Genomic DNA, 26,993 nt, shown 5'->3' with positions numbered 1-26,993 from the left:
CATATGTACCGTATAGCGAGGACTTACTGTAATAATAAATAAATAATATGGTATACTTACCATGCCATGTGACTTCGACTGTGTCACGAGCTTTCTCCCCAAAGACAACCCAGGTATGGTCCTCTGACAGGGCCATATGTACATCATAGTAGCCTAATGCTTGACAGGCAGCCACAACTGCTAGTGTTGTTCCAAAGCAGTCCAATTTTGCACCTGACATGAGACGAAAGACAAACTGGTGAGCAGAAAGCAAATGGATAGTGATAGGCTTACTTAAGTATGAGTTACCATTTTTCTATCAGTTTAATTGGCACTTACGTATCAATTACTGGATACTTTTTCAGTTTAGTTGGCAGGGTTATATACCGGTATGAAGTCCAGTATCTGTTGTCCAGAAATGACTCGTACATCTTATGCAAATAAAATCTATTAGTAACCTGATATAACCTAAATTAAAGTACATTCTTTAATTAGCTAATGTACCTTCATATTCCATTCCAATCTCCTTTATGATAAAACTATCTGGAACAGATATGTTAACCCAACTTGAGTGTTCAGTCCATGACTTACTCAATTGGAAAAAAAAAAAAAAAAAATCTTCCTTCATATCACATACCAATTGCAAATAAAATCAAGTACCCATGGTCATGATTCTTGGTCCAGTACTATGCAAATACAATCTCAGTTGTAAGGTTATTAGTACCAGCTTAATTTTTCATACAATATCTGCTTTATAAAAATTCTAATTTTCCATACAGTAACTGTCTTGGGACTAATAACTGGTAACTTCAAGTGGTGATTCTGAAAGACAGACATAAGAGATTCCTGTATACTTTGTCATGTATACATTTGTGAAGGGTTAAAACCAAACCAGAGTTTCTATAAATGGTCACTTATTATTCCACACAAATCTGTGGAACCTCCAATTGGGAAAGTTTCACTCTGCAAAATGCTGTTGGTTTGGTCCACTCCTGGGTATCCAAGTTCAAACTGCTGATCTAGCATTCTTTTGTAGATAGTAGCTATCAGTTAGATTTAATCTTAATTATACATTGTGGTTTATATTGTTGAATGAAGGTTTATATTAGTAAATGTATGTGGTTGTAATGGGGTGGTCAACCATGCACACATACAATAGCCGCCATTATGCTGACGTCAATACTTATGCCACAAATTGGAAGCCATTCATAAGGACATCGTCAGGCTCTCGCATATGGCTGGGTTCAAGGTGGATGAAGATGATGTAAATTAATTGCTACAGTCCCATGATAAGCCACTCAGCAATAAAGATCTGAAGGAGATGCTCACAAGAGTTCTTTGGAGTGGGAAGGGTGACAGCACAGGAGTCTATTTGGAAAGACCGTGGGGATAGCACAAGCACGTAGGTGAAGTAACGTACTCTCTGGTGTATGCTCCCGATTGATGATGATTATTTACCTAAGTGTAGTATGTAGGAAAGGAGGAACACTTATGAGGTCCTGTCACTTACTCTCCAATTTATCACACCTAGCTTGAAATTCATGCACAATTCAAACTTGTTCTACATCCTTATTTTCCAATTATCAAATTTGCCTTACAAAGAGAGGCTTAAGCACCTTAACTTACACTCTCTGGAAAGACGCAGAGTGCAGGGGGTGATCTAACAGAGGTGTTCAAGTGGATCAAAGGCTTTAACAAGGGTGATGCAAACAAGGTCATCACATTAAAACAACAGGGTAGGACTCTCAGTAATGGTTATAAACTGGACAAATTTAGATCTAAAAAGGAAATTGGCAAGAATTGGTTTACTAATAGGGTGGTCAACGAATGGAATAAACTTAGTAACCATGTAGTAAGTGCTGAAACTATCAGTTGTTTTAAGAAATGATTAGACAACTTTATGGATGGGGATGACAGGTGGTGATGGATATGGAGCTGCCTAGTGTAGGCCTTATGGTCTCTTGCAGTCTCCTTCATTCTTATGTTCTTCATGTAATAATCTAGCAAGGGCCATATCTCCTTCTAAGCTGGTTTAGTATTTGTACATATACATGGGAACCTGTATTTCTTCATGCCAATTTGATCTCATGACCTTTTAAAGCTCTCCCATCTCTAATTAAGAATCTCTTCTGTCAATGTAGTCTATCCCCTTTAGTGACCTGAACTCTGTATTCATATCATCTCTCTTTGGTTTTTCTATGTTTGCTTTTAGTATCTCCCCATATGGTTTATATGCTGGGCTGGGAACTAGTTTGATTGCTGCCCTATGTATTCTCTCAATCTTGCTTATACACTCTGTGTAAGGACCATACCAGTGACACATATTCTAGTCTTTGATAGCTCAGGGTTTCTTCAGTTTTTTTTCGTCATTTCTTAATCCATGTAGTGAAAAGCCTTTTTAATATTTTGCAGCATTCCAGATGTCTCTCCCACAATCCTGCTGATTTGTCTATCAAGTGACAGGATGTCTTTCTCCTCATTTGGTTTTGTAATGGATCCACTTCCTAAAGAATAGTTTAGAGATGGTTTTTTGCAGCTATTGCCTATTTTGAGTACTTTGCTTGCAGGAAAAAGCCAATGCACAGGTGTACAAGGAATTACCGCACCAACATGCAGTGCCCTATCTGCGTGCTGCTGCTTCTCAACCTGCAATATCTATGCAGGATAACATTCCTTGCCACAAGGCAAAGCTGAAGTAATTTTTAGCTGACCAAGAAATCAAGGTTCTAGACTGGCCTGTGCAGAATCCAGACCTGAATCCTATTGAAAATACCTGAGCAATAGTGGGAAACACTAAAACAGTATGGGAACTTAGGGATATTCTTCATGATGACTGGTGCCAGATATCTGTTGAAGAGTGCTGTGCATTAGTTCATTCCTGTGGCAAGAGATGTCAAGGTGTTACTGATAACAAAGGTCTTCAACACTATACACTAATAATGTTACTTATAAATGTATTAAGAAATTTTCATTTTGTCATTATGTCATTGTATATACAGTACTTGCTTTCTTAGTCTCTGCATCATTCTAGGCAAATAAATTTTAAGATTGAATTGCAAATATACTAATAATTATCACAGATAATTTCCTATTCCTTCAAAATTTGTCTAGAGGTAACTGATCCTTCTAGGTTGCCATGTTCCGATTTTTGAAATCTGGTCTTAACTATCAAGGAAGATATTAGTAACTTTAATATGAAATCACAAGTGTTCTGGACATTTTGGACAGTACTGTATATATATATGTACATATGTATATATATTTCTCTCCGTCCTCTCATTTTATGCAATGGGGGGATGGAGAGGGGGGGTCGCCGATTTAATGAAGCGGCCTTGCTGTGGATGTGTTGTGTCTTGCGACACTGCTTCTGACCCAGGGCAGTGGACAAGGTGCAGGGATGACCCGTCATTCAGGAGGTGCTAAGATAAGAGGGAGGGTGGAGGGGTGTGGAGTGTATTCAGGGATGGAATGGGTGGGAATGATTTTATGCCTTTTTCTTTTTGGCTACCACCCTTGTAAGGGGGAGAAAGCCTTGGTATATGTATGTATGTATATATATGTATATATATATATATATACATACATACATATATGTACACAAGGTGTTCGGAATAAATTTGACAGTTTCCCGATGGAGAGGAAAAAAAAAAAAAAAAAAAAAAAAAAAAGGTCACATCTTGGCCAAAAATTTATGTATTCTCAAAAATTCAAAGTGTATCTCTTAGAGGATCTTTTGCCAAATACAGCTCACTCAAAGAAACCACCCTGAGCCTCCACCATGGCCTCCAGGTGGGACCTGAACCTGCAGCATGCAGCCTTCACAGTGTCCTTCGAGAGATGCCTGAACACCAGTTTCATCCTGGCAATCAGCTCGTCCTTGGTGTTGCAGGTGGTACGATTAGTGTCTTTTTCAACTGCGCCCCACACATAATAGTCCATGGGGTTGCAATCAGGCGAGTTGGGGGGCCAGATGTTGGGAATGGTGAAGTCGTATTAGTTCTCAGACAGCCACTTCTGAGTCCTGCTACCACACATATGGTCTTCCTGCAGCCACCCTCTCCACCCAGCACTTGACAACAGTGGACAGCAACTCAATAAAGCCATCTAAAGTGGGTCTGAGTTCTTCTTCAAAGATGTGGAGCGGCATGGTGTGGCCTTGACTGGAAACACACCCAAAGACCATCACAGTTTAAGGGAACTTGGTCTTCATGCAGACTGTAGGCTAGCCACCTGTTCTGCACATTGTGCAACTGGTCCTGGCAGAAGTTCTTCTTATCTGAGAAGAACCAGAGCATCCCTGGCTTGACTGGGTGTTTGACATTGTTGAGGAGTTTCTTGGCTTACGTACATTGGTTCTCTTGGGCCTTGGTGGTGAGTAGCTGGCTCTTGTGCCTCTTGTATGTGGAGTAGCAAAGACCCTCATTCAACATTTTCTTCATAGTCGCCACTCAAACGCCCATCTCTTTCGCCAAAGTCCGCATTGCCTTGTCTAGATCTTACTGCACCTCTTTTTTGCATTTTTTCGATGAATTTCGTTGTGTGGACAGTCAGAACGCCTGCTCTCTTCCAATATTCTGGTGCTTTCCAGTCATCCATGCTCTCTAGCTCTCACACCACCAAGAGTACACAGAATCAGATATACATTGCACTTTACTGCTATCAAATCCTTTAAATGGTTCTGAAATGACAAAATATCAAATAATTATCAAATTTATCCAAAACACCCTGTGTATGTCTTTGTGTATACATATATATATATATACACACACACACACACACACTTCAACGAATGGACGGCTTAGAAGACGTTCTGAAGAGAATTGAAGTTTGTGGATCCCAACGCAAAGAGAAGTGCCTATTGTATTTACAGGGTGGGGGGGAATTGCTCGTGGAATAGTAGGAAAGTAGGGAAAGAGGAAAGGGGGAGGGATTACTGAGGGAAATGGAAGGAAATGAGGAAGGAGTAGACTTGGCCCAGGCAGACAGGCGAAAGGTAAACAAAAGGCCTCCCGATGACGACGAAATGTCTAATAAAAATGTAAAGATTAGAAGTATAGACAAGAGCAATACAGTAGAAAGTGATGAGAATATTTTCCAGGGATCTAAAGAGGGTGGGGGGGACACAAACCCCCCCCCGACTGACAAGACTAGAAGAGAAGGTCGATAAGATGATCGAGGACTTGGAGCGTAGGTTCGGTCATGCTGACAGTATTATACGAAGAATTGAAAAATTGGAAGAACTAGAGAGGGCGAACAAAAACTTAACTAAGGAAATTGAAGAATTAAAAAAACAATTAAGAGAAGTAAAAGATGAGAATAAAGTCTTAAAGGAGAATAATAAGAAGAACAAGGAGGGTTGGAAAAAAAAATCATGAAAATAGCAAGGTTGCATTCACTGACATAATCAGACAGCAAATGAATGAACAAACTGAAAACTCAGTTATTAAAGTGATGAGACAGAAGGAGAATATAGTAAGAGACTTAGCAGACAGAAAGAAATGTATAATTATATTAGGAATGGAAGAGAAACATAACCCAGATAGAACCACAAGAATCAAGGAGGAAAATGAAAAAGTAAGAAATTTACCAGAATTAGTTCAGGAAGATGAACCAGAAATAATGAAACAAATCGAAGAGAAATTCAGGCTAAGGAAATATAGTACAGACAAGACCAGACCAATCAAGATCAAATTCAGGTCACAAACTACGGCTGAGAATATCTTATCCAAAACAGGGAAACTAGCAACAAGTGAACAATATAAAAAGGTATGGATAAAAAGGGAAATGAATAAAGAGGAAAGAGAGGAAGAAAAACAGAAAAGACTTGAAGCAAAGGAAAAAAACGAGATAAGAACGGAGTCAGAAAAAGAGAGATTCTATTGGAGAGTAGTGAATATGAAACTAAAGAAAGTCGACATACAAGAGAAAAACAAAAGGGAAACAGAGAACACAATGGAAGTGGCAGAAAACTAAGAGTGTTTTACACAAATATAGATGGATTAATAACAGGATTGAATGAACTGAATGATTATTTGAAAGAAAAAGAACCAGACATAATGGGAATTGTAGAAACAAAATTAAAAGGTCCACTACCACCCAACAGTGTAGGACATGATGCATATAATTATTGGATTAGAAACAGAGTGAAAAAGGAAGGGGGTGGAGTTATGTTCCTGACTAAGAAGGATATAAACGTGAAGGGTGTCACATATGGAAAGAATACAGTAGAGATGATAATGATGGAAGTAGAAGACAGAGATAAGAAGAACAGAAAGTTTGTGATAAATTATGTGCCCCCAAAAACAGCCTCATGGGAAGAGAGTGAACATAAAAGTATGTTAAAGGACACAAAGATAACATTAAACAAGATAATGGAAGAGGGAGGAAGAATAGTTATGATGGGCGACTTTAATTGCAAAGAAATCTGCTGGGAAGAAATGACAGTAAAGGGTGGAGATGGCTCATGGGGAAACGCTCTACTCGAGATGGTTACTGACCATACAATGACACAATGGATACAGGAGAACACTAGGTATAGAAATGAAGAAGAGCCATCAAAACTAGACCTAGTAATTACATCCGAACCTAGAATAGTGGGCAAAATTGAATATAAAACACCAATAAGTAAAAGTGACCACATATTGATTGAACTGGAACTTAATGAAGAAAAATATATGAAAAGAAATGAACAATACAGAAAAGGAAGAATGATGTATGAAAAAACAAACTTTGATAAATTAAGAGAATTCTTTCAAAAGGAAAACTGGGAAGAAATATACAAAGAAGAAACAACAGTAGAAGAGAAATGGAATATTTTGACAAAAATTTACAAAAAAGGAGTGGAAAAGTATGTCCCAAGACAAAAACAAGAAAAAGAATATGTAAAATGCTGGTACAACAAAAGCTGTAGGGAGTTAAAAGACAAAAGAGACAAAGCCTGGACCAGATGGAAAAAAGACAGAAGACCTGAAAAATGGAAAATATATACCTGCTATAGAAATGAATATGTACAAATGTGCAGAGAGGAAAAGAGAAAATATGAAAAAGATATCATAGAAAAGTGTAAAGATCAACCAAAACTATTCTACAGATTTGTAAACAATAAACTGAAAAACAAACAAGACTTGGAGAAATTAAGACAGGAGGGAGTTGAATACACTGAGGAAATGGAAATGGCGGAAATTATGAACAAACATTTTAAATCAGTGTTTACAAGGGAGAACATACAACCTGAAGAGAACGAATGGAAAGAGAAAGTCCCCCCTATGGAAGAAATAGAAGTAACAAAGAATGAAATATTAACACACTTGAGTAATCTTGATGTCAGAAAATCGCATGGACCAGATGAAATAGCAAACTGGATACTAAAAGAATGCAGGAATGAACTGGCAGACAAAATACATAGCATACTAAATAGTTCCTTGAAAGAAGGTAAAGTTCCAGAAGATTGGAAAAAAGCAAATATAGTACCTATATACAAAGGAGGAAATAAAGAAGAACCTACCAACTATAGACCAGTCTCTCTAACAAGTACAATAGCAAAAATTTGTGAAAGAATGATCAAAAGTAGATGGGTAAAATATTTAGAAAAAAACAAAGTGTTAAATCCAAGGCAATTTGGATTCAGACAAGGACGATCATGCGTCACCAATTTAATATGTTTCTATTCAAGGCTAATGGATATAATACAAGAAAGTGATGGATGGGTGGACTGTGCATTTTTAGATTTAAAGAAAGTTTTTGACAAAGTACCACATAAGAAGTTGCTTAAGAAATTAGAAACTGAAGGAGGAATACAGGGCAAACTACTAAATTGGATGGAGGACTTTTTGCAAGAAAGAAAAATGAGAGTAGTGATAAGAAACCAACACTCAAAATGGGATGAAGTAATAAGCGGTGTTCCGCAGGGAACAGTTCTGGCCCCAATAATGTTTGCTATATATATTAATGATATGGATGAAGGAATAGAAAGCTATATGAGCTTCTTTGCAGATGATGCAAAACTACTGAAAAGAGTGAAAACTGAAGAAGATTGTGAATCACTACAGAGAGATCTAAATAAGGTACAAGAATGGAGTAGGAAATGGGAGATGGAGTTCAATACAAAAAAGTGTAGTATAATGGAATTTGGAAAAAGCAAAAACAGAATAACAGGAGCATATAAATTGGGAGAAGGAATAAAAAAAGTAGAAAATGAGAAGGACCTGGGAGTCATTGTTATGAATAATATGTCACCTGAGAAACATATAAATAAGATTTTTGGAGAAACTTATAATCTAATAAGAACAATCAAAGTTGCATTTACATACCTGGATGAAGAAATGGTGAAGAAAATCCTAATCACCCTGATAAGACCAAGATTGGAATATACAGCAACGATATGGTCACCAAGTACAAAAAAATGTATAAAAAAACTTGAAAGAATACAAAGAGCAATTACAAAATTGGCACCAACACTCTCAAAACTATCATATGAAGAGAGACTAGAAAAACTTGAACTACAGACACTAGAGCAAAGAAGAGAGAGAGGAGATTTGATAGCTATTTACAGAATCATGAAAGGCATAGAAATTACTGACAGAGAGAATCTGATAAAATGGGATGACAGAAATACTAGAGGACACGGAAAGAAAATAAAAAAAGACAGCTATAGAAGAGATTTGAAAAAGAACAGCTTTCCTCACAGAGTAATAGACAGTTGGAACAAGTTAGATGAGAAAGTGGTGTGTGCAAAAACAATACATGAATTTAAAAATAGTTTAGATAAAATGAGATATGAAGACAGGACCCCACGAGCATAGCTCCCCTTCCCGTAAAATACAACTAGGTAAATACATATATATATATATATATATATATATATATATATATACATGTATATTCATATATATATATATATATATATATATATATATATATATATATATACACACACACACACACACACTTCATTAAAAGTGATGGCTAATCAATTGTGCATTTATTTTCTTAAAGGTATTTTCCATATGCCTTACTATGGACTTATGTTTCTTTGAAAGGAGATTTATGACTTCACTATAGGTAGTTATATTTACTATATCACAATTTTGGGTTCAAGACCCTTCTTCAGTAGCTCTGAAATATTCTTTCTGGTCAGGAATGAGGGAACTGTGAAGCCCTCCCCTCTACCTATACTGGCATGACGAAAATGAGGTTATTCTGTCACCTTTCATACTATCTGACATCAGGAGCTACTAAAAACCATTTTAAGAGAAGTCCATGGCACAGCCCTAACAAGAAACATCCAAGAAAAAACACCGAGATTTTAGAAATATGTACAGATGATAGATGCCTCCCAATCTTAGCAGCATTATACATTAAAGAGTTGAGCCCAAATCTAGATATACAAGCAGATTACCTTTGGGACCTCCCAAGCATGAGACAAATTGCCATAAGCTCAAGCATGAGACATAATACCACAAATCTAAGTATGAGACAAAACACTACAAGCCCAAGCTTATGACATTTCATCACTACCTGACCTCTCTCGGGTAACCAGTAACCTACCACACTAAAGAGCAAGATTGTAAACTACAGTACAGACGCTCCTCTACTTACGTTCATTTGTTTTACGTTTTTATGTTTGAACTGGCTGTAAACAAATTTTTGATGAAAAAAAAAAGTGAAATTTTGAGATTAGCGTGCTCTCTGTAGTACGAGACGTTCAAACGATACTTACGCATGATGCTGCATCCATTGTTTACATGGCACAAACGACAGACTGAACGTGCCTTGCCTCCTCCTCCTTTTCCTCCACCATCTCACTTTATGTTGCTTGAATTTAATTTATTTGAAATTAATGTTATTATTTTACAATGTTATGTTTATAATTAATGATTTAGGGGTGTTTTATAAGATACGGTAACAGAATTTATGGATGTATAGTACAGCATAAACGGTAATACATTACTGGAACGTACAATAACAACTTACATTCATTTTCACTTTATGTTCGGCCGTTCGGAACGTAACTAAAACGTAAGTTGAGGAGCGTCTGTACTGTATAAAATGTAATATATTTACATAATTCACCTGAATAATTCTTATCTTGACCAGAAAGAATATCCCCAAAGCTACTGAGGAAGGGTATTGAACACAAAATTGTGATATAGAAAACATGACTACCTATAGTGAAGTCATAAATCTCCTTTCAAAGGAACATAATGCTGCAAGATGATTGAAGAAATTATTCAATCCTTTAGATGTCTAGTGTGCACATGCGCACATTAGTGCAGGATGAAATGCCCGACATTTCCAAAGAACTCCCACTGGACCACCTATTATGTTTGACCTCACAGCGGGCATTTGGGCCAAGTGTGTCCGACTTCATGCTGTCAAATGGGCCAAGTGTCTGGACACCTGTGCCAGACATTATCAATTGGAAAATCTACATTGTGGCAACAGCGACTACGGATTAACAGATTCCATGTGCTAAGATACATAAGAGATCTACATTCCAGTCAAACATAGTCACTTCTGAACTCTACGCTCTTCGCTGCAGTGCCAACACTTATGAGACAATGCTCCATGTCCAGCATCTACTACAGGCAATGCTCCTCATCCAGCATCTACTACAAGGCAACATTCCAATGCTCCTCATCCAACATCTATTACAAGGCAATCCCTTTTTTCTGCATTGTCCAGCATCCATAAGTTTATATGCACTCAAACATTTCAAAGAGATCATCCTTGGTTATGACATACACATCTACACGGACCATCAACCTATCTTGCACCTCTTCAAAGGAAAGAATCTTTGACATACAGCATCACAAAACAATACTAATGAACAAACATGAACCCAACCCGTCAGTATTTCAGCTCATAGTCCCTATGGAACTCGTTCCGGAAGTTCTGAAACTTCTAAACGATTCCTCCATTGCCGCACACCCTGGCAAGGAGAAATGAGTTACACAAGCCAGGTTGCACTACTTCTGGTTAACCACTTCACTCCAGGCCAAAATCTTGTGGGCAGCATCAGCTGCCAGACGTACGATGTTGTGTCATAATACTCGCATCATAAAAAATAGTCACCGCTTATATCAATCGTTCTCTCTTTCACCCGTGAATTTTGATAACCATAGAAAATGTGATGAAGCCAGTTTAGAGAGTATGTCAGTTACGCAGGGACAACTAAAATAAATATAATCAAGACGCCGATATGGCAGCCTCGTGTATCCACTTGCTCCTCATGCCGCCTACGTAGGTGGCACCGTATGGAAGAGGTTAACCATGAGGAAGGATATACACTCCCATATTGATGCTTGTCACTCTTGTGTGACTCACAAAGGTCATTTCAGTGGTCATGTTCCAATCTTAACTTATCCTATTCCTTGTAAACCATTCGACACAGTCGCTGCTGATCTCCTTAAGTTACCAGTTACACACAACGGAAACCAATACCTCTTAGTCTGTGTTGACTATTTTTCACAATTCTGTATTCTTTCACCCCTACCAGATAAGACAGAACATCACTTGGCAAAGACCCTTATTGACAAACTCATATATATGGCCCTTCGCTATGCCCAAAACTCTAATTTCTGACAATGGGACCGAGTCAATGAGATTCTTTTAAACATTTGTAATTACTTTCAAATCACAAAATGTAACACTATTGCTTCTCACCCTAGTTCAAATGGCTTAGTTAAATGCCAGAAGAGAAAGATTCTCAATGTTCTCTGACATCTTGCTTCTGATCTTCACCCTTCTTGGGATGAACATGTCCCCATGATTCAAGCTTGCATTAATAGTTCCATTAACAGGTCAATATTAGAATCACCTCATTTTGTCCTCTTTGGTTCAGACAAAAGGCTCCCATATGACCTTCTTGTTTCAGAATTACCTCCCATCTACAATTCCAATGGATATGTCAAGGTCAAAGTAGCAAAAAATCGGAAATTTCAACAATCTTGTCGAAAGAATCCATAATACTCTTCATCTGACTAGAGACGAAATGGTCTGTCTACAAAATAAATCAGCCAGAGCTTGTACCTTTGAACTTGGAAGACATTGTTTACATCCTCAACCACACCCCCACCTCAAAGCTCTCCCCTAAATTCTCTGCATCCTATCGCATCACTGGAACCGAGTCAAATAAAAAAAAAGTCAAAGCACTCAGGTTGCTGGAACTTACAGAGACAGTATTGCACAAAGATCATATCAACACAGTTCCCTGTGGCCTCAAAATAGAGAGTGTTCCTTTGCCAGTTCATGCTACCCCTACAATAGAGGGCCATCACCAATCCTCTCCACTGCTTCCTCTTACCCCCTCCCCGTTACAATCTTCACAGTTGAGTGACAGCTTCACAAGTGTACATTTTGCCAAGGTGAACGGAAGTAATGTCTATTTCCACATGTTTATAAAATTAAGTCAATTTTATCTTAATCATTAGTATTTCCTGATACCACCACTGTTCCAACACTATATGTATCTATCTCCATGCCAAAATTCTTGTAGTACTTCTTATCTTCCTTAACTTCCTTAAGCACTTCCATACGGTGACGCCTACATAGCCGGCATGAGGAGCAAGTGGGTACTCGATGATGCCGACGTCGACATCTTGATTATATTTATTGTAGTCGTACCTACGTAACCTCCATTCTCTCTAAACTGGCTTCATCATATTTTCTATGGTTATTAAAATACACGGGTGAAAGAGAACGAACGGTTGAGCACGACTTAATTTTTTATAATGTGATTATTATGACGCAACATCGCACGTCGGGCAGCTAATGCTGCCAGACGTGCGATGTGCCCCGGAGTGAAGAGGTTAAGCATTGATCTCACTGTGGTCAGTGAGTGGTAGCTGTTGGAAGATGATTGAAGAAAATATTCAATCCTTTAAATGTCTAGCGTGCACAAGCGCTGATGCATGCATTAGTTACAGGATGTAATGTCTGATGTTTCAGGAGAATTCCCATGGTGCCACCTATTGTGTTTGACCTCACAGTGGGCATTTGGGCCATGTGTGTCTGACTTCACACGGTCAAATGGGCCAAGCGTCTGGACACCTGTGTCTGACATTGCCAAATGCAAAATCATCATACGTCCAATATATCTTTTTATGTGTTCCCATTGATTGTAAATAAATCATCCATGCATAAATATTGAGTGTCTATACTCAATTCATGCACTGTACATTGCAGACATAGAGTAGACGTAGATAGTAAAGAATAAATTGTATAGATCCTTGTTTTGGCAACAGCCACCATGCATAGTTTAATAGCACCATTGGCAACCGCCAGAGTTTTCCTCAGGAAATGTTCTGAGATATAGATCAGTCTAGATGGAGAGAATAAAGCCACAAACACAACTTCATTTGTCTCAATACCTCAAAACCCACTGTAGATCACAAACGCAAAACTATAATAAGTCTATAGTAAGGCATATGGAAAATACTTTCGAGAAAATAATAAATACACAATTAGCCATCTCTTTTATCTAAGTATGCATAAGAGAAAATTACTGTATACATACACATATATACAGTAATCCATGCCTAAATTGGATTAATTATGGGGAATTCCAATCCAAGATATAAAAAAATCTGAGCTAGCAAGGTAAAAATCTCAGGTATTGTCCCAGGGGTTAGTGCAATAACAATAATAATGATGATACATACATACATATACCGAGGCTTTTTCCCCCTTACAAGGGAGGCAGCCAAAAAGAAAAAGTCATAAAAACCATTCCCACCCATTCCATCCCTAAATACACTCCACTCCCCTCCACCCTCCCTCTTATCTTGGCACCTCCTGGATGCTAATAATAATAATAATAATAATAATTAAAATTATCGTGATAATAATACTGTACTATTGTTATTATTATTTACTATTATTATTAAAGTCTATCTGAGTATCCAAAGGCATGAAAGTGAGCAACTTATCCAATATCTAAGATATTTGGCTCTGACTTAGGATTTGATGTGTGTATTTACCCAGTTGTATTTTATGGGAAGAGAGCTATGTTCGTAGTGACCCGCTTTTGTATCTTTCAGCATCCAGTTTGATCTTAAATTCTTGTATGGTTTTTGCACTCACTGTGTGGGTGTTTATGTAATATATATATATATATACACATACACAAAACTAGTATTCAGTGGGCAAAATATTACAGTTAAACATAATATGCTTTCCTTTACAATACTGAAATCAATAATATTGTCACAAGTATCACATCACTCCACACCTTAAGCAGTACTCATGACAACTTTTATAAAGATATAAGCTATAGCTACTCTTGGGTAATGTTACTATTTTTCCACTACTTCCTGAGGGCACTAGCACATTACATAGATAAATTGTCAATATAGTTTTCCATTGGGCAATGCTTTTTCACTGTGTGGTGTTTTTAGACCAATTTGTTATTTTCACCATATGGTGGTTAATGGCAACTTTGTGTAGCATTATCTACCAGTTGTGATAACACACCAACTTTTTCCTTTTCATAAACTGTCTGGGTAGGTATGAATAAAGTTTGGTTAATTTCAGCCTAAACTCAAGATAACACTATAAGAAAATCAACCTGAAATCTTAAGACACCATGTTTTATTCAACCCACCCATATTTTTCTGCTGAATCAATATTTTCATCAGTATAAAACTAAAATGACTTTCCTCCAGGATGACACTAAAAATCTCTGGCAAATAACCAAATGTGAGGATGTATACGAAATGCAGGGTGACCTGGATAGGGTGCAAAGATGGGCCGATAAAATTTACAGAGATGGACTTGACCATGTAGATGAGAAGGATCTTGGTGTAATTGTGGACTCAAATTCAAAATTTGATCAACATATTCTCAGTAAAATAAAAAAAAAGCTATCGCCATGATGTGTCTTATCCGATGTATACTCTCATTCAATCTCACCTGTCCAGCCTGGAATATGCAAGAGCTGTCTGGTCACAATGACACAGAAGTTTGGCAAACAAGATCAAGGAAGTTCAAGTACAAACAACTAAACAGGTGGATGGACTCCATCATTTTGACTACCTGGAATGACTTAGATCTCCAAACCTGCCTACAATGAAATTCAGATGCTACAGTGGGGACATGATTAAGACTTTGTCGCAATTAAATCATTATAATGAGGAGATGGTTCCTGCATCCTTTTGGCAACTAGACTGGCCCAGTCATCAGCACATTTGGCAACTATAACAACATATTCCCATTGAGAGCTTGTATTTACCTAAATAATCTTATTTACCTAATTGAAAAATACAGGCCCTCTCTCCTACTCTTTACACAACACAACAAAATAACTTCTACTATTGGACGGTATTAACATGGAATAGTCTCCCCTCAATGGTTGCTGAAGTTGTATCATTAAATTTGTTATATAAAAAAAAAAAAAAAAAAAAAAAAACGATAAACACTGGAATAACAATGAATTTAAATTTGACTCAACCCAACCACCATAATAGTCAGCCCTCAGTCAATGCATGGAGCACCAGACAAACACTGCATAGTTCTTGATAACTGGACAGCCATGTATCTAACTAATTAGCATACATGAAATGGACAAATGCTCATTAGGTCCTGTTTCCCATTCTCTAACTTTCTAATGCACCTAGACTCAAATTCATTTACAAATCCAACTTAACCTATATCCTTGATTTCCAATTATCGTATTTATATTTGAACTTGTGTATTGTTTGAACTTGGGCTATATCACTTTCCACATATTCATGCACATATGGAAAACTATTTTTTCATATCCTTTTGGCATGTGGGCTTTCTTAATTTACACCCGTGATCACTCAAAGCCCTCCCATCTTTAATTAGGAGATCTCTTCTGCCAATGCAATCTATCCCCTTTAGTGACCTGATTACTGTAATCATAACACCTCCTTCTCCTTGATCTTTCAAAGTTGGTAGACCCAGTTACCAGTACTTTGTCTTTCTTTGTATAGTTTATCTGCCAGACCGAGGACCAGTTTGGATGTTGCCTTTTGTATTCCCTCGATCTTGCTTACATCCTTCACTGTGCGTGGGGACCATACTACTATGTACTGACGTATATTCCAATCTTGGATGGAATGTCCAAATACGAGTGAAATGAATAAATACTAGTATTAAAAAAAAATAATAATAAAAAAATAAATAAATAAATAAATCAATCAAATAAAAAAAAAATCAATAAAACAGAAAATATATACAAAACAAATAAATCAACAAACACACAAAATCCTAACCCATTTTTCATAAACCTGTCCTACTACATTTAATATAATGAGTGATATACCACCCAGCCATGTATCTACTAGAATAAGCCGTATGGTGAAAATAATGTGTCATGATTATTGCTGTGCAATGAAAATAATCTCTTGCCTTAATTCAACATCTTGCCCTTATTAATTTTCAAGATATTTCCCTTTTTTTTTTATAGAAAATTAACCCATTTTCATGTCAAATAATACGAAAACCAAAATCATTTAAGAATTCGCCTCACATGATGTCAATCTCTTATAATAATTGACCAATTCTGATATGTAATCTTGCATTCACTAGTACTCTTAGCTACTATTCTAAAGCAACAATAATCTAGGTGACCATTTTTACCCCAACACTATCAGTAAAATTTGTATGAAAATACCAGTCACAAACTTATAAGAAATCTTGTGAATGTCTTGACATATGGCCTTGACATCTGGTTTACATTTTCTTGTACTATCTACATAAAATTTTAACATATTTTTCAAGAAATAATCAATATTCCTTTAAAACTCTTGCCCTTACATTCTCTGACCATCGAGTATTAATTCTGGTTTCTCGTTCTGGCAATTTCCAGTGACAACTTTAAAACAGCTTGCACTTTCAATTGAGAAACCTGCACCCATTCAAGACCTAATATTTTATCCGTCGCTCTTACAAATGGTACATAACGCAAATCTACACTTACCTGTCATATAGCTGTAAATTGACTGCAGATGTGCCCGATCCTTGTAATAACTGCTTGATAGAGTACACCAAACAACATCCGACACTCTTTTCACAAGTTCACGGGTAGCGAATTTCGGGCTCCCAAACGACGCCACATCTACGTGGGCTTTTATAATGGCCAAAAACCTTTCGTGTAATGCTTCTACACTATCGTATTCGACATAGGGTAGTCTGATTCGCCCATGGTCGTCGTCACATTTACTCCCGACATCATCCTCAATATCAGGAAGTCCGTCCGAGCTAGCGCGGGAACAAGTAAGTGTGTTCTCAATATAACCCACCACTATAGACAATATCGCAAGATTTGGTTCTCTGTTTCTGGCCAAATGTAGTCTGAAGAGCTTCGCCACTGAGTCAATGTCTTTTAATGGGAATAAGGCCTTTTCCTCGTCTGATAGTCTAGCCATTTTGTTTACACAGGGGATTCTACGTCACAATTATCAACATGTTCCAATAATACTCATACGTCGGAGGCTGCGTTGTGTTCGAATACGATCACACTGAAAAATCTATCTATACCCAGCTTCACAATATTCGAACAGATAACCTGAAACACAAAAAATATTTTGTTTAAGATACATTTTTATAAAAATACAAACAACAATTACTATAATTTAAGTCATCATACGATGTATGTTATTACATCATGTTTCGGACGTCTGATACAATGGCTATATAACTGTACTTAGTGACCTCCATGTTTCGTGTAGTAAAATAAGGGGGGGGGGAGTGTATTAAAAAATATATATAACAACAACTTGTATTAGTAAATCCAGCGTCATGACAGGAATGGGGGCATCTGCAAGAAACAAGTAATCTAAAGATTACATAAAAGTAAAGGATTTAAGTGCACTATTGAAATAATAGAGATTAAATTAATTGGCACATATTCCCATTTGCACGTATAAATTACAATTATCTAATGGCACGTTATCATAAATGAAAATGTTAATATTATTAGCAAAACATTAAATAAGAAGTCTTCACCAATTTTTAAAAGACTTTTAAGTGTAACCTTTAGGTTCATATCTGTGTCGCGTAAATGTACTGATGCATTCTGCTTAACTTCCTGCATCATATGCATATGCAGAGTGCAATGTCACTTAACAATTACCTGTTCGGAGAATAACTAATGCTTCTAGCTTGAGACTCAGTTGATATACAACAGCCTACTCCTATTCCGTGGCCCAGGGTTGATGGACGAATATGGACTGGTGACAGGAACCCACGTGCAACCTCTAAGCGGGTGACAGGCAATGTGAGTCATGATTGCGCCACGCCACTGCCTTCTATGATAGTGAAACAGCAGCAGCGGCTAGTACAACAGCTGTGCACATGCGTGGCTCACGTCATCTCAACATTTTATTCTATTGCCATACTATATTGGCTGTGTACCGCTATATCTTCGTTCTTTTATGAAGAACAATGTTAAAGTTTCCAAGTTGAACCGGTGGATGTTCGTCTACAGCAAGAATGCTACTTACCGAAAAAAATAGGTAAATAAACAAATAAACGCATAAATAGGAAAAAGACTTAACGATGGAAACTGACTATGTGTTATAATATATATTGACGCTGCAATAATCAAATCCTGACGGCGACGCTATGCTCGCAGTTGCAAAATATGTATGTGCGGTGAAAGTCTGGGTGTCAGAAATGAATAGTAATTCAACGATTATACTATTATTAATAATAACAGGAACTTTACATTATTGAGCTAAGACAAGAGATGCGTAAGACGTAAAACTTATCCTGTACATTTGGGGAAACCTTTACATACATACACACACTCATACACTGACAGCTGCAGAAGAAGCGTTTCATTAAATGGATAAAGAGACAATGAAAAAAAACACACATAGAAACTGATTCGGGGCCATGTATACCAATAGGCATAGTAGGCCATTAGCTGCGTAGGGCCCACAGGTAACTGGGAGTCCATTGGAACTAATTTGTCACGCAAGAATGGTAAAAATGAATAAATAAATAAATAGATAAATAAACAAATAAATAGATAAAAATAACAAATCGTATTTCTTGCCTTACATTGTAATAGTATGATGTTGTGTAGTATTTGTTGTCATTTGACCATGTGATAAACAACAGTAATTTATATGAACATACGCACGCACGCGCGCGCGCACACACACACACACAGGGAGTCTTGATAAAAGACAACCTGTCACCTGACAGACATAGCATCAGGATTGTGGAAGACATATGGACTACTGCAGAAGATTAAAGTGGCGTTCCATTGTATGGATGAAGAGGAAAAAAAAAATCATCGAATCCCTGATACGTCCAAGATTGGAATATGCGTCAGTAGTATAGTCCCCACACAGAGTGAAGAATATAAATAACATTGATAGATACAATGGGGTCGCGACCAAACTGGTCTCCAGCCTAGCAGATAAAACATGCGAGGAAAGACTAAAAGTCCTGGGTCTGCCAACTTTGAAAGATCGAAGAGAAAGAGGTGACATGGTTACAGTGTTCATGTCACCAAAGGGGATAGATTGCATTGACAGAAGAGATGTGATAAGATGGGAGGGCTTTAAGAACTCATGGAAGTGAATTAAGACCACATGTCGAAACGATGTGAGGAAATAATGTTTTCCATACAGATGTATAAATATGTGGAATAGCATAAAAGGTGATATAGTCCTAAGGTCAAACAATACATGAGTTCAAATCTAAAGATAATTTGGAAACCAAAAATATAGATTAAGTTGGAAGCGTACATGAATTTGAGGCGACAGGAGCCAACAGGCGTTGCTCTTTTCCTTTATACTACAATTAGGGAAATACAATTAGGTAAACATACTCACACGTGTATATATATATATATATATATATATATATATATATATATATATATATATATATATATATGAGAATAGAATCACCAGTGACGGTGATGTCGATGTATATATATATATATATATATATATATATATATATATATATATATATATATATATTTATATATATTTTTTTATATATGACGTAAGCGGAATAGGAAACACAGGAGTCTTAGTCTTGAGTTTATTCCTGCCTAGTTTCGCAGGTATGCTTTTTCAAAGGAATAGGTTTACAAACGGGCTGTGGACCTCACCACTAGTTTCGCAGGTATGCTTTTTCAAAGGAATAGGTTTACAAACGGGCTGTGGACCTCACCACCTCCCCGAGTTACCATAGTTGGTGACGAGTGTGAACATTACATTGTGGCTAACGTAACAATGATGAAATTTTACAATTAAATATGATAACACTAATAACAAAGAAATTATTAATAGTAAATATAACAATAGTAATGATAACAATGATATATATATATTTTTTAAATAATAATATTAACAATAATAATAACAAAAATGATAATAGAATAGAAGTAATAATAATAATAATGATAATAATAACAATAAAATAAAAGTAATAATGATAATAATGATAATAATAATAATAAAAATAAAAATATGATAATACTAATAAAAACATTAATAGTAATTATAACAATAATAGTGATAACAATGATAATAAATTTTTTAAATATTTAAATAATAATAGTAACCATAATAATAACTAATAATAATAATAATAACAAAGATAATGAAAGTAATAATAATAATGATGGTAATAATAATAAAAATATAATGATAATAAAAATATAGATATATATAATGATAATAATAGTAATAATAATAATAATAATAATAATAATAATAATAATAATAATAATAATAATAATAATAATAATAATAATAATAATAATAATAACAATGATAAAAATAATAGTGTTGAAAATAAATAGTAACAAATAGTATTAAAAGAATAAATCATGATAAAAAAGTTGGGGCAAGGTAGCATGGTTATATTATTTGTTTTTGTTTTGTTATAATTTGTCTGTCTGATTTTCATTTATTATTAGTTATATGTCAATTTATTATCATTTACTATTTACCTGTTTGTTTGTTATTCAACTATACCAATGCATTTATTTATGTATTTTAATTGTTATTTACATTGTTATAGTTTTAATTTATTATTAATATGTTTTTTTTTTTTTTTTTTTTTTTTTTTTTTTTTTTTCATCCGACCTAGATATGGATCAAAAGGTCTCCTGTCGGCATGCTTTGCCTTTGTAATCCTTTGTAATCCTTTGTAAAAGGAAGAAAGCTGGAGAGGGTAGGCAGAAGTGGGAAAAAGGTATCTACTTAGGGTCGGGGGGTCTGGGAAGCCATTCTTGGAGGGCAAGTGTCGCGGTAGATTTTGTCCATTTCAAGTCACCAGTTCTCTTGTTTGTGTTTTTGTGGTTGGCAATGTAAAGTGATTCAATTATTTTCCGTTGTTTCTTGTGTAGTCCTTTAGCTAGAAAGGTGGAACCCTCCCAGTTAGGTAAGTGTCCCTCTGTGTCAATGTGGTTCACTAGAGCGTTGGTTTCTCGGTGGTGTCTAATGTCCGCTTTATGTTCCCTGAGTCTGTTGTTAAGTCCTCTGTATGTCTCTCCGTAGTATGCACAGTCACATCCTTTGTAGGAAATTTTGTAAACGATGCTATTGTCACGGATAGTCTTGGTTCTGTTGGTGGTCAAGTGCCCTATTTTCTTCCCTGTGTCATTTACTATGATGAGTCCTGTCTGTCTCAACGTTTTCGAAAGCAAATATGTCCTCTCTTCACTTCCTTTCCTCTGTCTGATTTTAATTGCTTTCCGTAGTGACGTCCCTAACATGCCCTCTGGGTACCTTAGGTTCCTGAATGCAGCGGTTACGTAAATGACACAGGGAAGAAAATAGGACACTTGACCACCAACAGAACCAAGACGAACCGTGACAATAGCATCATCAACAGTGGATACAACAGTGGAAGAGAAATGGAATATTTTGACAAAAATTTACAAACAAGGAGTGGAAAAGTATGTCCCAAGACAAAAACAAGAAAAAGAATATGTAAAATGCTGGTACAACCAAAGTTGTAGGGAGTTAAAAGACAAAATAGACAAAGCTTGGACCAGATGGAAAAAAGACAGATGGCCTGAAAAATGGAAAATATATACTTGTTATAGAAATGAATATGTACAAACGTGCAGAGAGGAAAAGAGAAAACATGAAAAAGATGTCATAGAAAAGTGTAAAGATCAACCAAAACTATTTTACAGATTTGTAAACAACAAACTGAAAAACAAACAAGACTTGGAGAAATTAAGACAATGAGGAGTTGAATACACTGAGGAAATTGAAATGGCAGAACTTATGAACAAACATTTTAAATCAGTGTTTACAAGGGAGAACATACAACCTAAAGAGATCGAATGGAAAGAGAAAGTCCCCCCTATGAAAGAAATAGAAGTAACAAAGAATGAAATATTGAAACACTTGAGTAATCTTGATGTCAGAAAATCGCATGGACCAGATGAAATAGCAAACTGGATTTTGATAGAATGCAGGAATGAACTGGCAGACAAAATACATAGCATAATAAACAGTTCCTTGAAAAAAGGAAAAGTTCCTGAAGATTGGAAAAAAAGCAAATATAGTACGTATATATAAAGGAGGAAATAAAGAAGACCCTACTAACTATAGACCTGTCTCTCCAACAAGTACAATTGCAAAAAATTTGTGAAAGAATTGTCAAAAGTAAATGGGTAAAATATTTAGAAAAAAACAACAACAACGTGGTAAATCCAAGCAGGGCCGTTTCTAGCTTTGTGGGGGCCCTAGGCAAGAGGCAGTTAGGGGCCCTCAAAAGTTAGAGAGCTAGACAGATTGGTATTTCATTTATACCTGTGAAGTTTGCCAAACAGTAATTAAACGATTTCTATATCTTTTGATGGTGTTAAAGGATGCAAGTAACTATTACACCATATTTATTTATTTAAACATTTATTTTAACTTAACATCACAGTCTCTGAATACAAACCACACTTCAAAATATTGGTAACTTAACATCACAGTCTCTGAATACAAACCACACTCCAAAATAGTAGTAACTTAACATCACAGTCTCTGAATACAAACCACCACCAACTGCATTGTATTGGGCTCAAAATCTCTGCTTTCTGGCTTTTTTTTTTTTACTAGCAAAATCATCAATGATATCTTCATACAACACGTCTTTCCCCACTTCATGGTTGATGCTGATTATTGCAAGACCACTGAGTCGCTCCTGCCCCATAGATGATCTTAAATAGGTCTTGATGAGTTTCAGCTTCGAAAAGCTCCTCTCTGCTGAGGCCACAGTCACAGGCAGAGTACAGGCAATTCTCAGTGCAACCCACAGATTGGGATACAATTCCTCAAAATGTTTTTTGTGGATAAAGGTGAGGAGCTCAAGAGCAGTCATTTCGTCTGAGGGCAAACTTGGTAAGTGTTTAACTTCCATAGCCAGTTCCTTTCCATCAATGTCACTTTCATTTCCAGAGGTTAATGTCTTGCATAGTTTGTCACACTGGTTGTTCAATGACTGATCATCCAGTTTCTGGAAATTGAGCAGCACTCCAAATTGGTCTCTTACTTCACTCAGAGTTTTAAATCTATCAGTTAAGGATTGAATGGTAGTGTCAACAACAACATTAAAGAATGTTATTTCTAGCCTCTTCATTGCAGATCTCATCTGCGGCCTCATAAGCAAAGTGTCTTTTTGTACTTCTTAATCTCTTTTCTTTGAGTACAGCCTCTACATTCATTTTCTCACACATATCTTTAGCAGAGACTTGAGCTGAAGTGAATCCAATTCTTCTGTAGTTAGTCAGAGATGTTTTCGCTTTAGTAAGGAGGTCAACTGCCACATCAAGCTGCATTTTAGGAGACTGCAGGAGCTTACTGACATGGTTCACAATGTGTAGAATGTCATACCATATGACTGTGCAAATGATAAATCGGTATGACCCCACCTCTTCTGCCAGACTTTGGGCTTCAACCTTGGTCAGAGGATCAGACACTTCCCTGACCTTCAACAAAGCTTCCCTTATATTAGAGGCCTGATACCGCACAGCTTCTATGCTATTAATACGGCTCTCCCATCTTGTGTCACTCCAGGTCTTGAGTGCAACAGTGACATAATCTTTTAGGATTGCCCATCTTTGTGGTGAGGCTGAAAATAGGTTGTACAGTTTCTAAACAGTGCCGAAATAGCTAGTGGCATCTATTGAAGCTGTTGCTGCATCAGATATCATCAAGTTTAGGGAATGTGCTCCACATGGAACATAGAGTGCACGAGGGTTCTTCTCAAGAAGTCTGGCTTGAACTCCTTTGTTTCTCCCTTTCATGTTGGCACCATTATCATATGATTGTCCTCTGCAATCTTCAAGGAGAATATTCAGTTTCGTCAGTTTCTTTATAATTAGAGATGACAAACCAAGACCTGTTGTTTCAGAAGCTACAAGGAACCCCATAAAATGTTCCTTAATTTCTGGTTTCTTGTCCATTTTGACAGTCCTTATGACGACTGACATCTGTTCTTGATGGTTTACATCGGGAGTACAGTCCAAAATAATTGAATAATATTTGGACTGTTTAACTTCAGTCACCATTGTGTCCATTATTTTAGTACTGATTGAAGCAATAAGTTCATTTTGGATGATATTTCCAAGGTAGCTGGAATGACTGAACTGGCCACTCTCAACACGCTCAATGTGCTGCTTCATGACAGGATCAAATTTAGCAAGCAGCTCCACCTCTTTTAGAAAATTCCCATTATTCTGCTGGTGTAACGTGTTTGATGAACCTCTAAATGTAAGATTTCTCTCGGCTAAGGATTGGATAATGGCGATTAAGCGAGTCAGGACATCTCTCCAGCGCCTCTTTTCAGCCTCCAATAGTGTTCTTTCAGCTTGGTCTATTGTCTTTCCAGTTTGCAAACGGAGTTGTAAATCTTTCCAGGTTGCCATGTGCGCTATGTGTGCTGGACTGCTTTCATGACTTTTCAAAAGTGTGCCTATGTTTTTCCAGTCTGTCAGTCCTTCTGTCACTAACTTTTGTTCTTTGGTTGAAAATAATTTACAACAAAAGCAATAGAGAGCATTTTTTGTTTTTGAGTAGATAAGCCAAGTCCGCTTCATCTTTTCTCCATTAACCAATGTTCTACAAAAATAATGATAATGAAAACTTCTTCCGTCTTCTTTTTTTGGGAAATGTGAAATCAGAACTAATCTGAAATGGCCCTCTACCTACTGCATCCGTTCTAAATGCATCAGACAGAATGGTTGGCCAGTTAGCAGGATCTAGTGGTTTAGAATAAATGGGAGGCTGCTCAGAAGTAGATGATGCCTTCTGTGGTTCTGGGGAATGTGGTGGTCTTGGTGGCAGTACAGCTTCCTGGACAGATCCTGATGAATGTGATGGCACTGGAGCATCCTGTTCAGGAAGTTCAGAATATTCCTCTGGCTTGCTGTCTGGAGCTCCAATATATTTTAGAATTGATCCTGCAAAATTACAAATTTCCTTAGATGATTAGGCGTTAGTCTAAAATAATACTCACCATTCAGAAAACATAATAAAACCAAACTTTAATATGTTTCTTTAAATTATTAAATAAACGATAATGAATTACCTTTTTCTTTTTACCATTTTTCTTCGTCAAATTTCTTTTTCTTTCGTTTCTCTGCTCCGCTGAGATAAATTCGTTTTGATGCCATTACGGGAATGATGATTGGCGAGTCTTAGAGTCTAATGTAGGCCTAGCACAATTTTACATACACGATATTCGAGTAGAATAAATATGATTATTTTTATCAGTGTAGGCCTAACACAGATATCTGTAAAGTGTAAACCTTTTAAATACCCCTTAATAAAAATAATTCTACATACACGAAATTCGGGTAGACCTGAAAGGTGAACAGATGGGTGATTGTTGAGCCTGTGGTTATCTTAATATTATATACGAACTAGAGAAACGGACCACACGACAAACGGAATAGAATTCATGTATTTCTGTCACTTCCTTTTGAGCTAACCTCGGTCCTGCCATCTAGTGTTTTTTCATTAGGTAGGTGAAGTGAGAAAATAAATAATCATAATTTTGATAATAAAGAAATAAGCGAATAAATGAATAAGGGATTGGATAAAATATCGATACAAAATCAACAAAATTGAACATATGAACATATATGAACATTGAATATTGAAAAAGGTGGAAAAGGTAAACATTCCATAGAATACAAACATTTCCTATTGTGCATACAAATATAATAAAAGGAATTCCAACTTACAGTCACAGAACACACAAACTTACAAATTTACACTATCAGAAGCTAAGCATGAAGCGACCAAAGAGTAAACAAGAACGCTGGTGATGCCAATTCCAGTGACAAATAAAGCCAAACAATTGGACAAAGAATAGTAAGCTAATGGCCAAAAAGAGTTTGTAATCAACAATTAGTAACATCTGTAGCCATAAGCCCTAGCTTAGTGAACACATAAATGAATAAATAAAGCCAATTAATGCTTACCATATTATATCTTTAGATTAAATAAGATATAGGTGATTTTTAACAAGATAGTATTTTTAGCAGACGATCAAAACATTTCAAACAATAACAAACACTGCAAGAGGCGTGTTGTTTATTTGCGTCGGCGAGCGGGAGAGGCACAGGCTCATATTTGACCTTCGGTAGCGTTACCTAGCCATTGGGCCGGCCGGGGGCCCCCTGGTAGGTTGGGGGCCCTAGGCAATCGCCTATACTGCCTATAGCTAGAAACGGCCCTGAATCCAAGGCAATTTGGATTCAGACAAGGACGATCATGCGTCACCAATTTAATATGTTTCTATTCAAGGCTAATAGATATAATACAAGAAAGAGATGGATGGGCTGATTGTGCATTTCTAGACCTAAAAAAAGCTTTTGACAAAGTACTACATAAGAAGTTGCTTAAGAAATTAGAAACTGAAGGAGGAATACAGGGCAAACTGCTTAATTGGATGGAAGACTTTTTGCAAGAAAGAAAAATGAGAGTAGTGATAAGAGACAAACACTCAAAATGGGATGAAGTAATAAGCGGTGTTCCGCAAGGAACAGTTCTGGCCCCAATAATGTT

General features: G+C 36.5%; 2 protein-coding genes across 3 annotated transcripts in view; both read right to left on the bottom strand.

Annotated features, from left to right (window-relative positions):
- The window catches only part of Mnn1 (menin 1), a 63,169-nt gene extending 44,916 nt beyond the window's left edge, over window positions 1-18,253 (bottom strand). Inside the window, exons 1-3 of one of the 2 annotated variants that reach the window (XM_076188989.1) lie at window positions 18,077-18,253; window positions 16,922-17,509; window positions 61-213 (exon numbers count right to left, since the gene is read on the bottom strand). In XM_076188989.1, coding sequence (XP_076045104.1) covers window positions 61-213; window positions 16,922-17,369 — 601 coding nt within the window. In that variant the 5' untranslated portion in view covers window positions 17,370-17,509; window positions 18,077-18,253. Of the gene's footprint in view, window positions 1-60; window positions 214-318; window positions 413-16,921; window positions 17,510-18,076 lie in introns of those variants that run through there. The other variant, XM_076188990.1, reaches the window with a different exon arrangement.
- A 4,571-nt stretch (window positions 18,254-22,824) lies between these two features.
- On the bottom strand, window positions 22,825-26,672 carry LOC143027620 (zinc finger MYM-type protein 1-like). The gene is made up of 3 exons (XM_076188988.1): window positions 25,767-26,672; window positions 25,510-25,636; window positions 22,825-25,381 (listed from the first exon to the last, which is right to left on the bottom strand). Exon 3 carries the CDS (start codon window positions 25,016-25,018, stop codon window positions 24,074-24,076), a length of 945 nt encoding a protein of 314 aa, XP_076045103.1. The 5' UTR covers window positions 25,019-25,381; window positions 25,510-25,636; window positions 25,767-26,672; the 3' UTR covers window positions 22,825-24,073.
- Between the last annotated feature and the right edge of the window lie 321 nt (window positions 26,673-26,993).

Source organism: Oratosquilla oratoria, chromosome 8 (genome assembly GCF_046742065.1).
Source record: "Oratosquilla oratoria isolate Oo_2021 chromosome 8, ASM4674206v1, whole genome shotgun sequence".
NCBI classification, from domain to species: Eukaryota; Metazoa; Arthropoda; class Malacostraca; order Stomatopoda; family Squillidae; genus Oratosquilla; species Oratosquilla oratoria.
Note: the sequence above shows the minus strand (reverse complement) of the source record. Positions and strands in the feature narration are given on the sequence as shown.

Excerpts from the sequence above, each read along its gene's own strand:
- LOC143027620 (XM_076188988.1), bottom strand. The coding sequence starts at position 25,018 with ATGAAGCGGACTTGGCTTATCTACTCAAAAACAAAAAATGCTCTCTAT.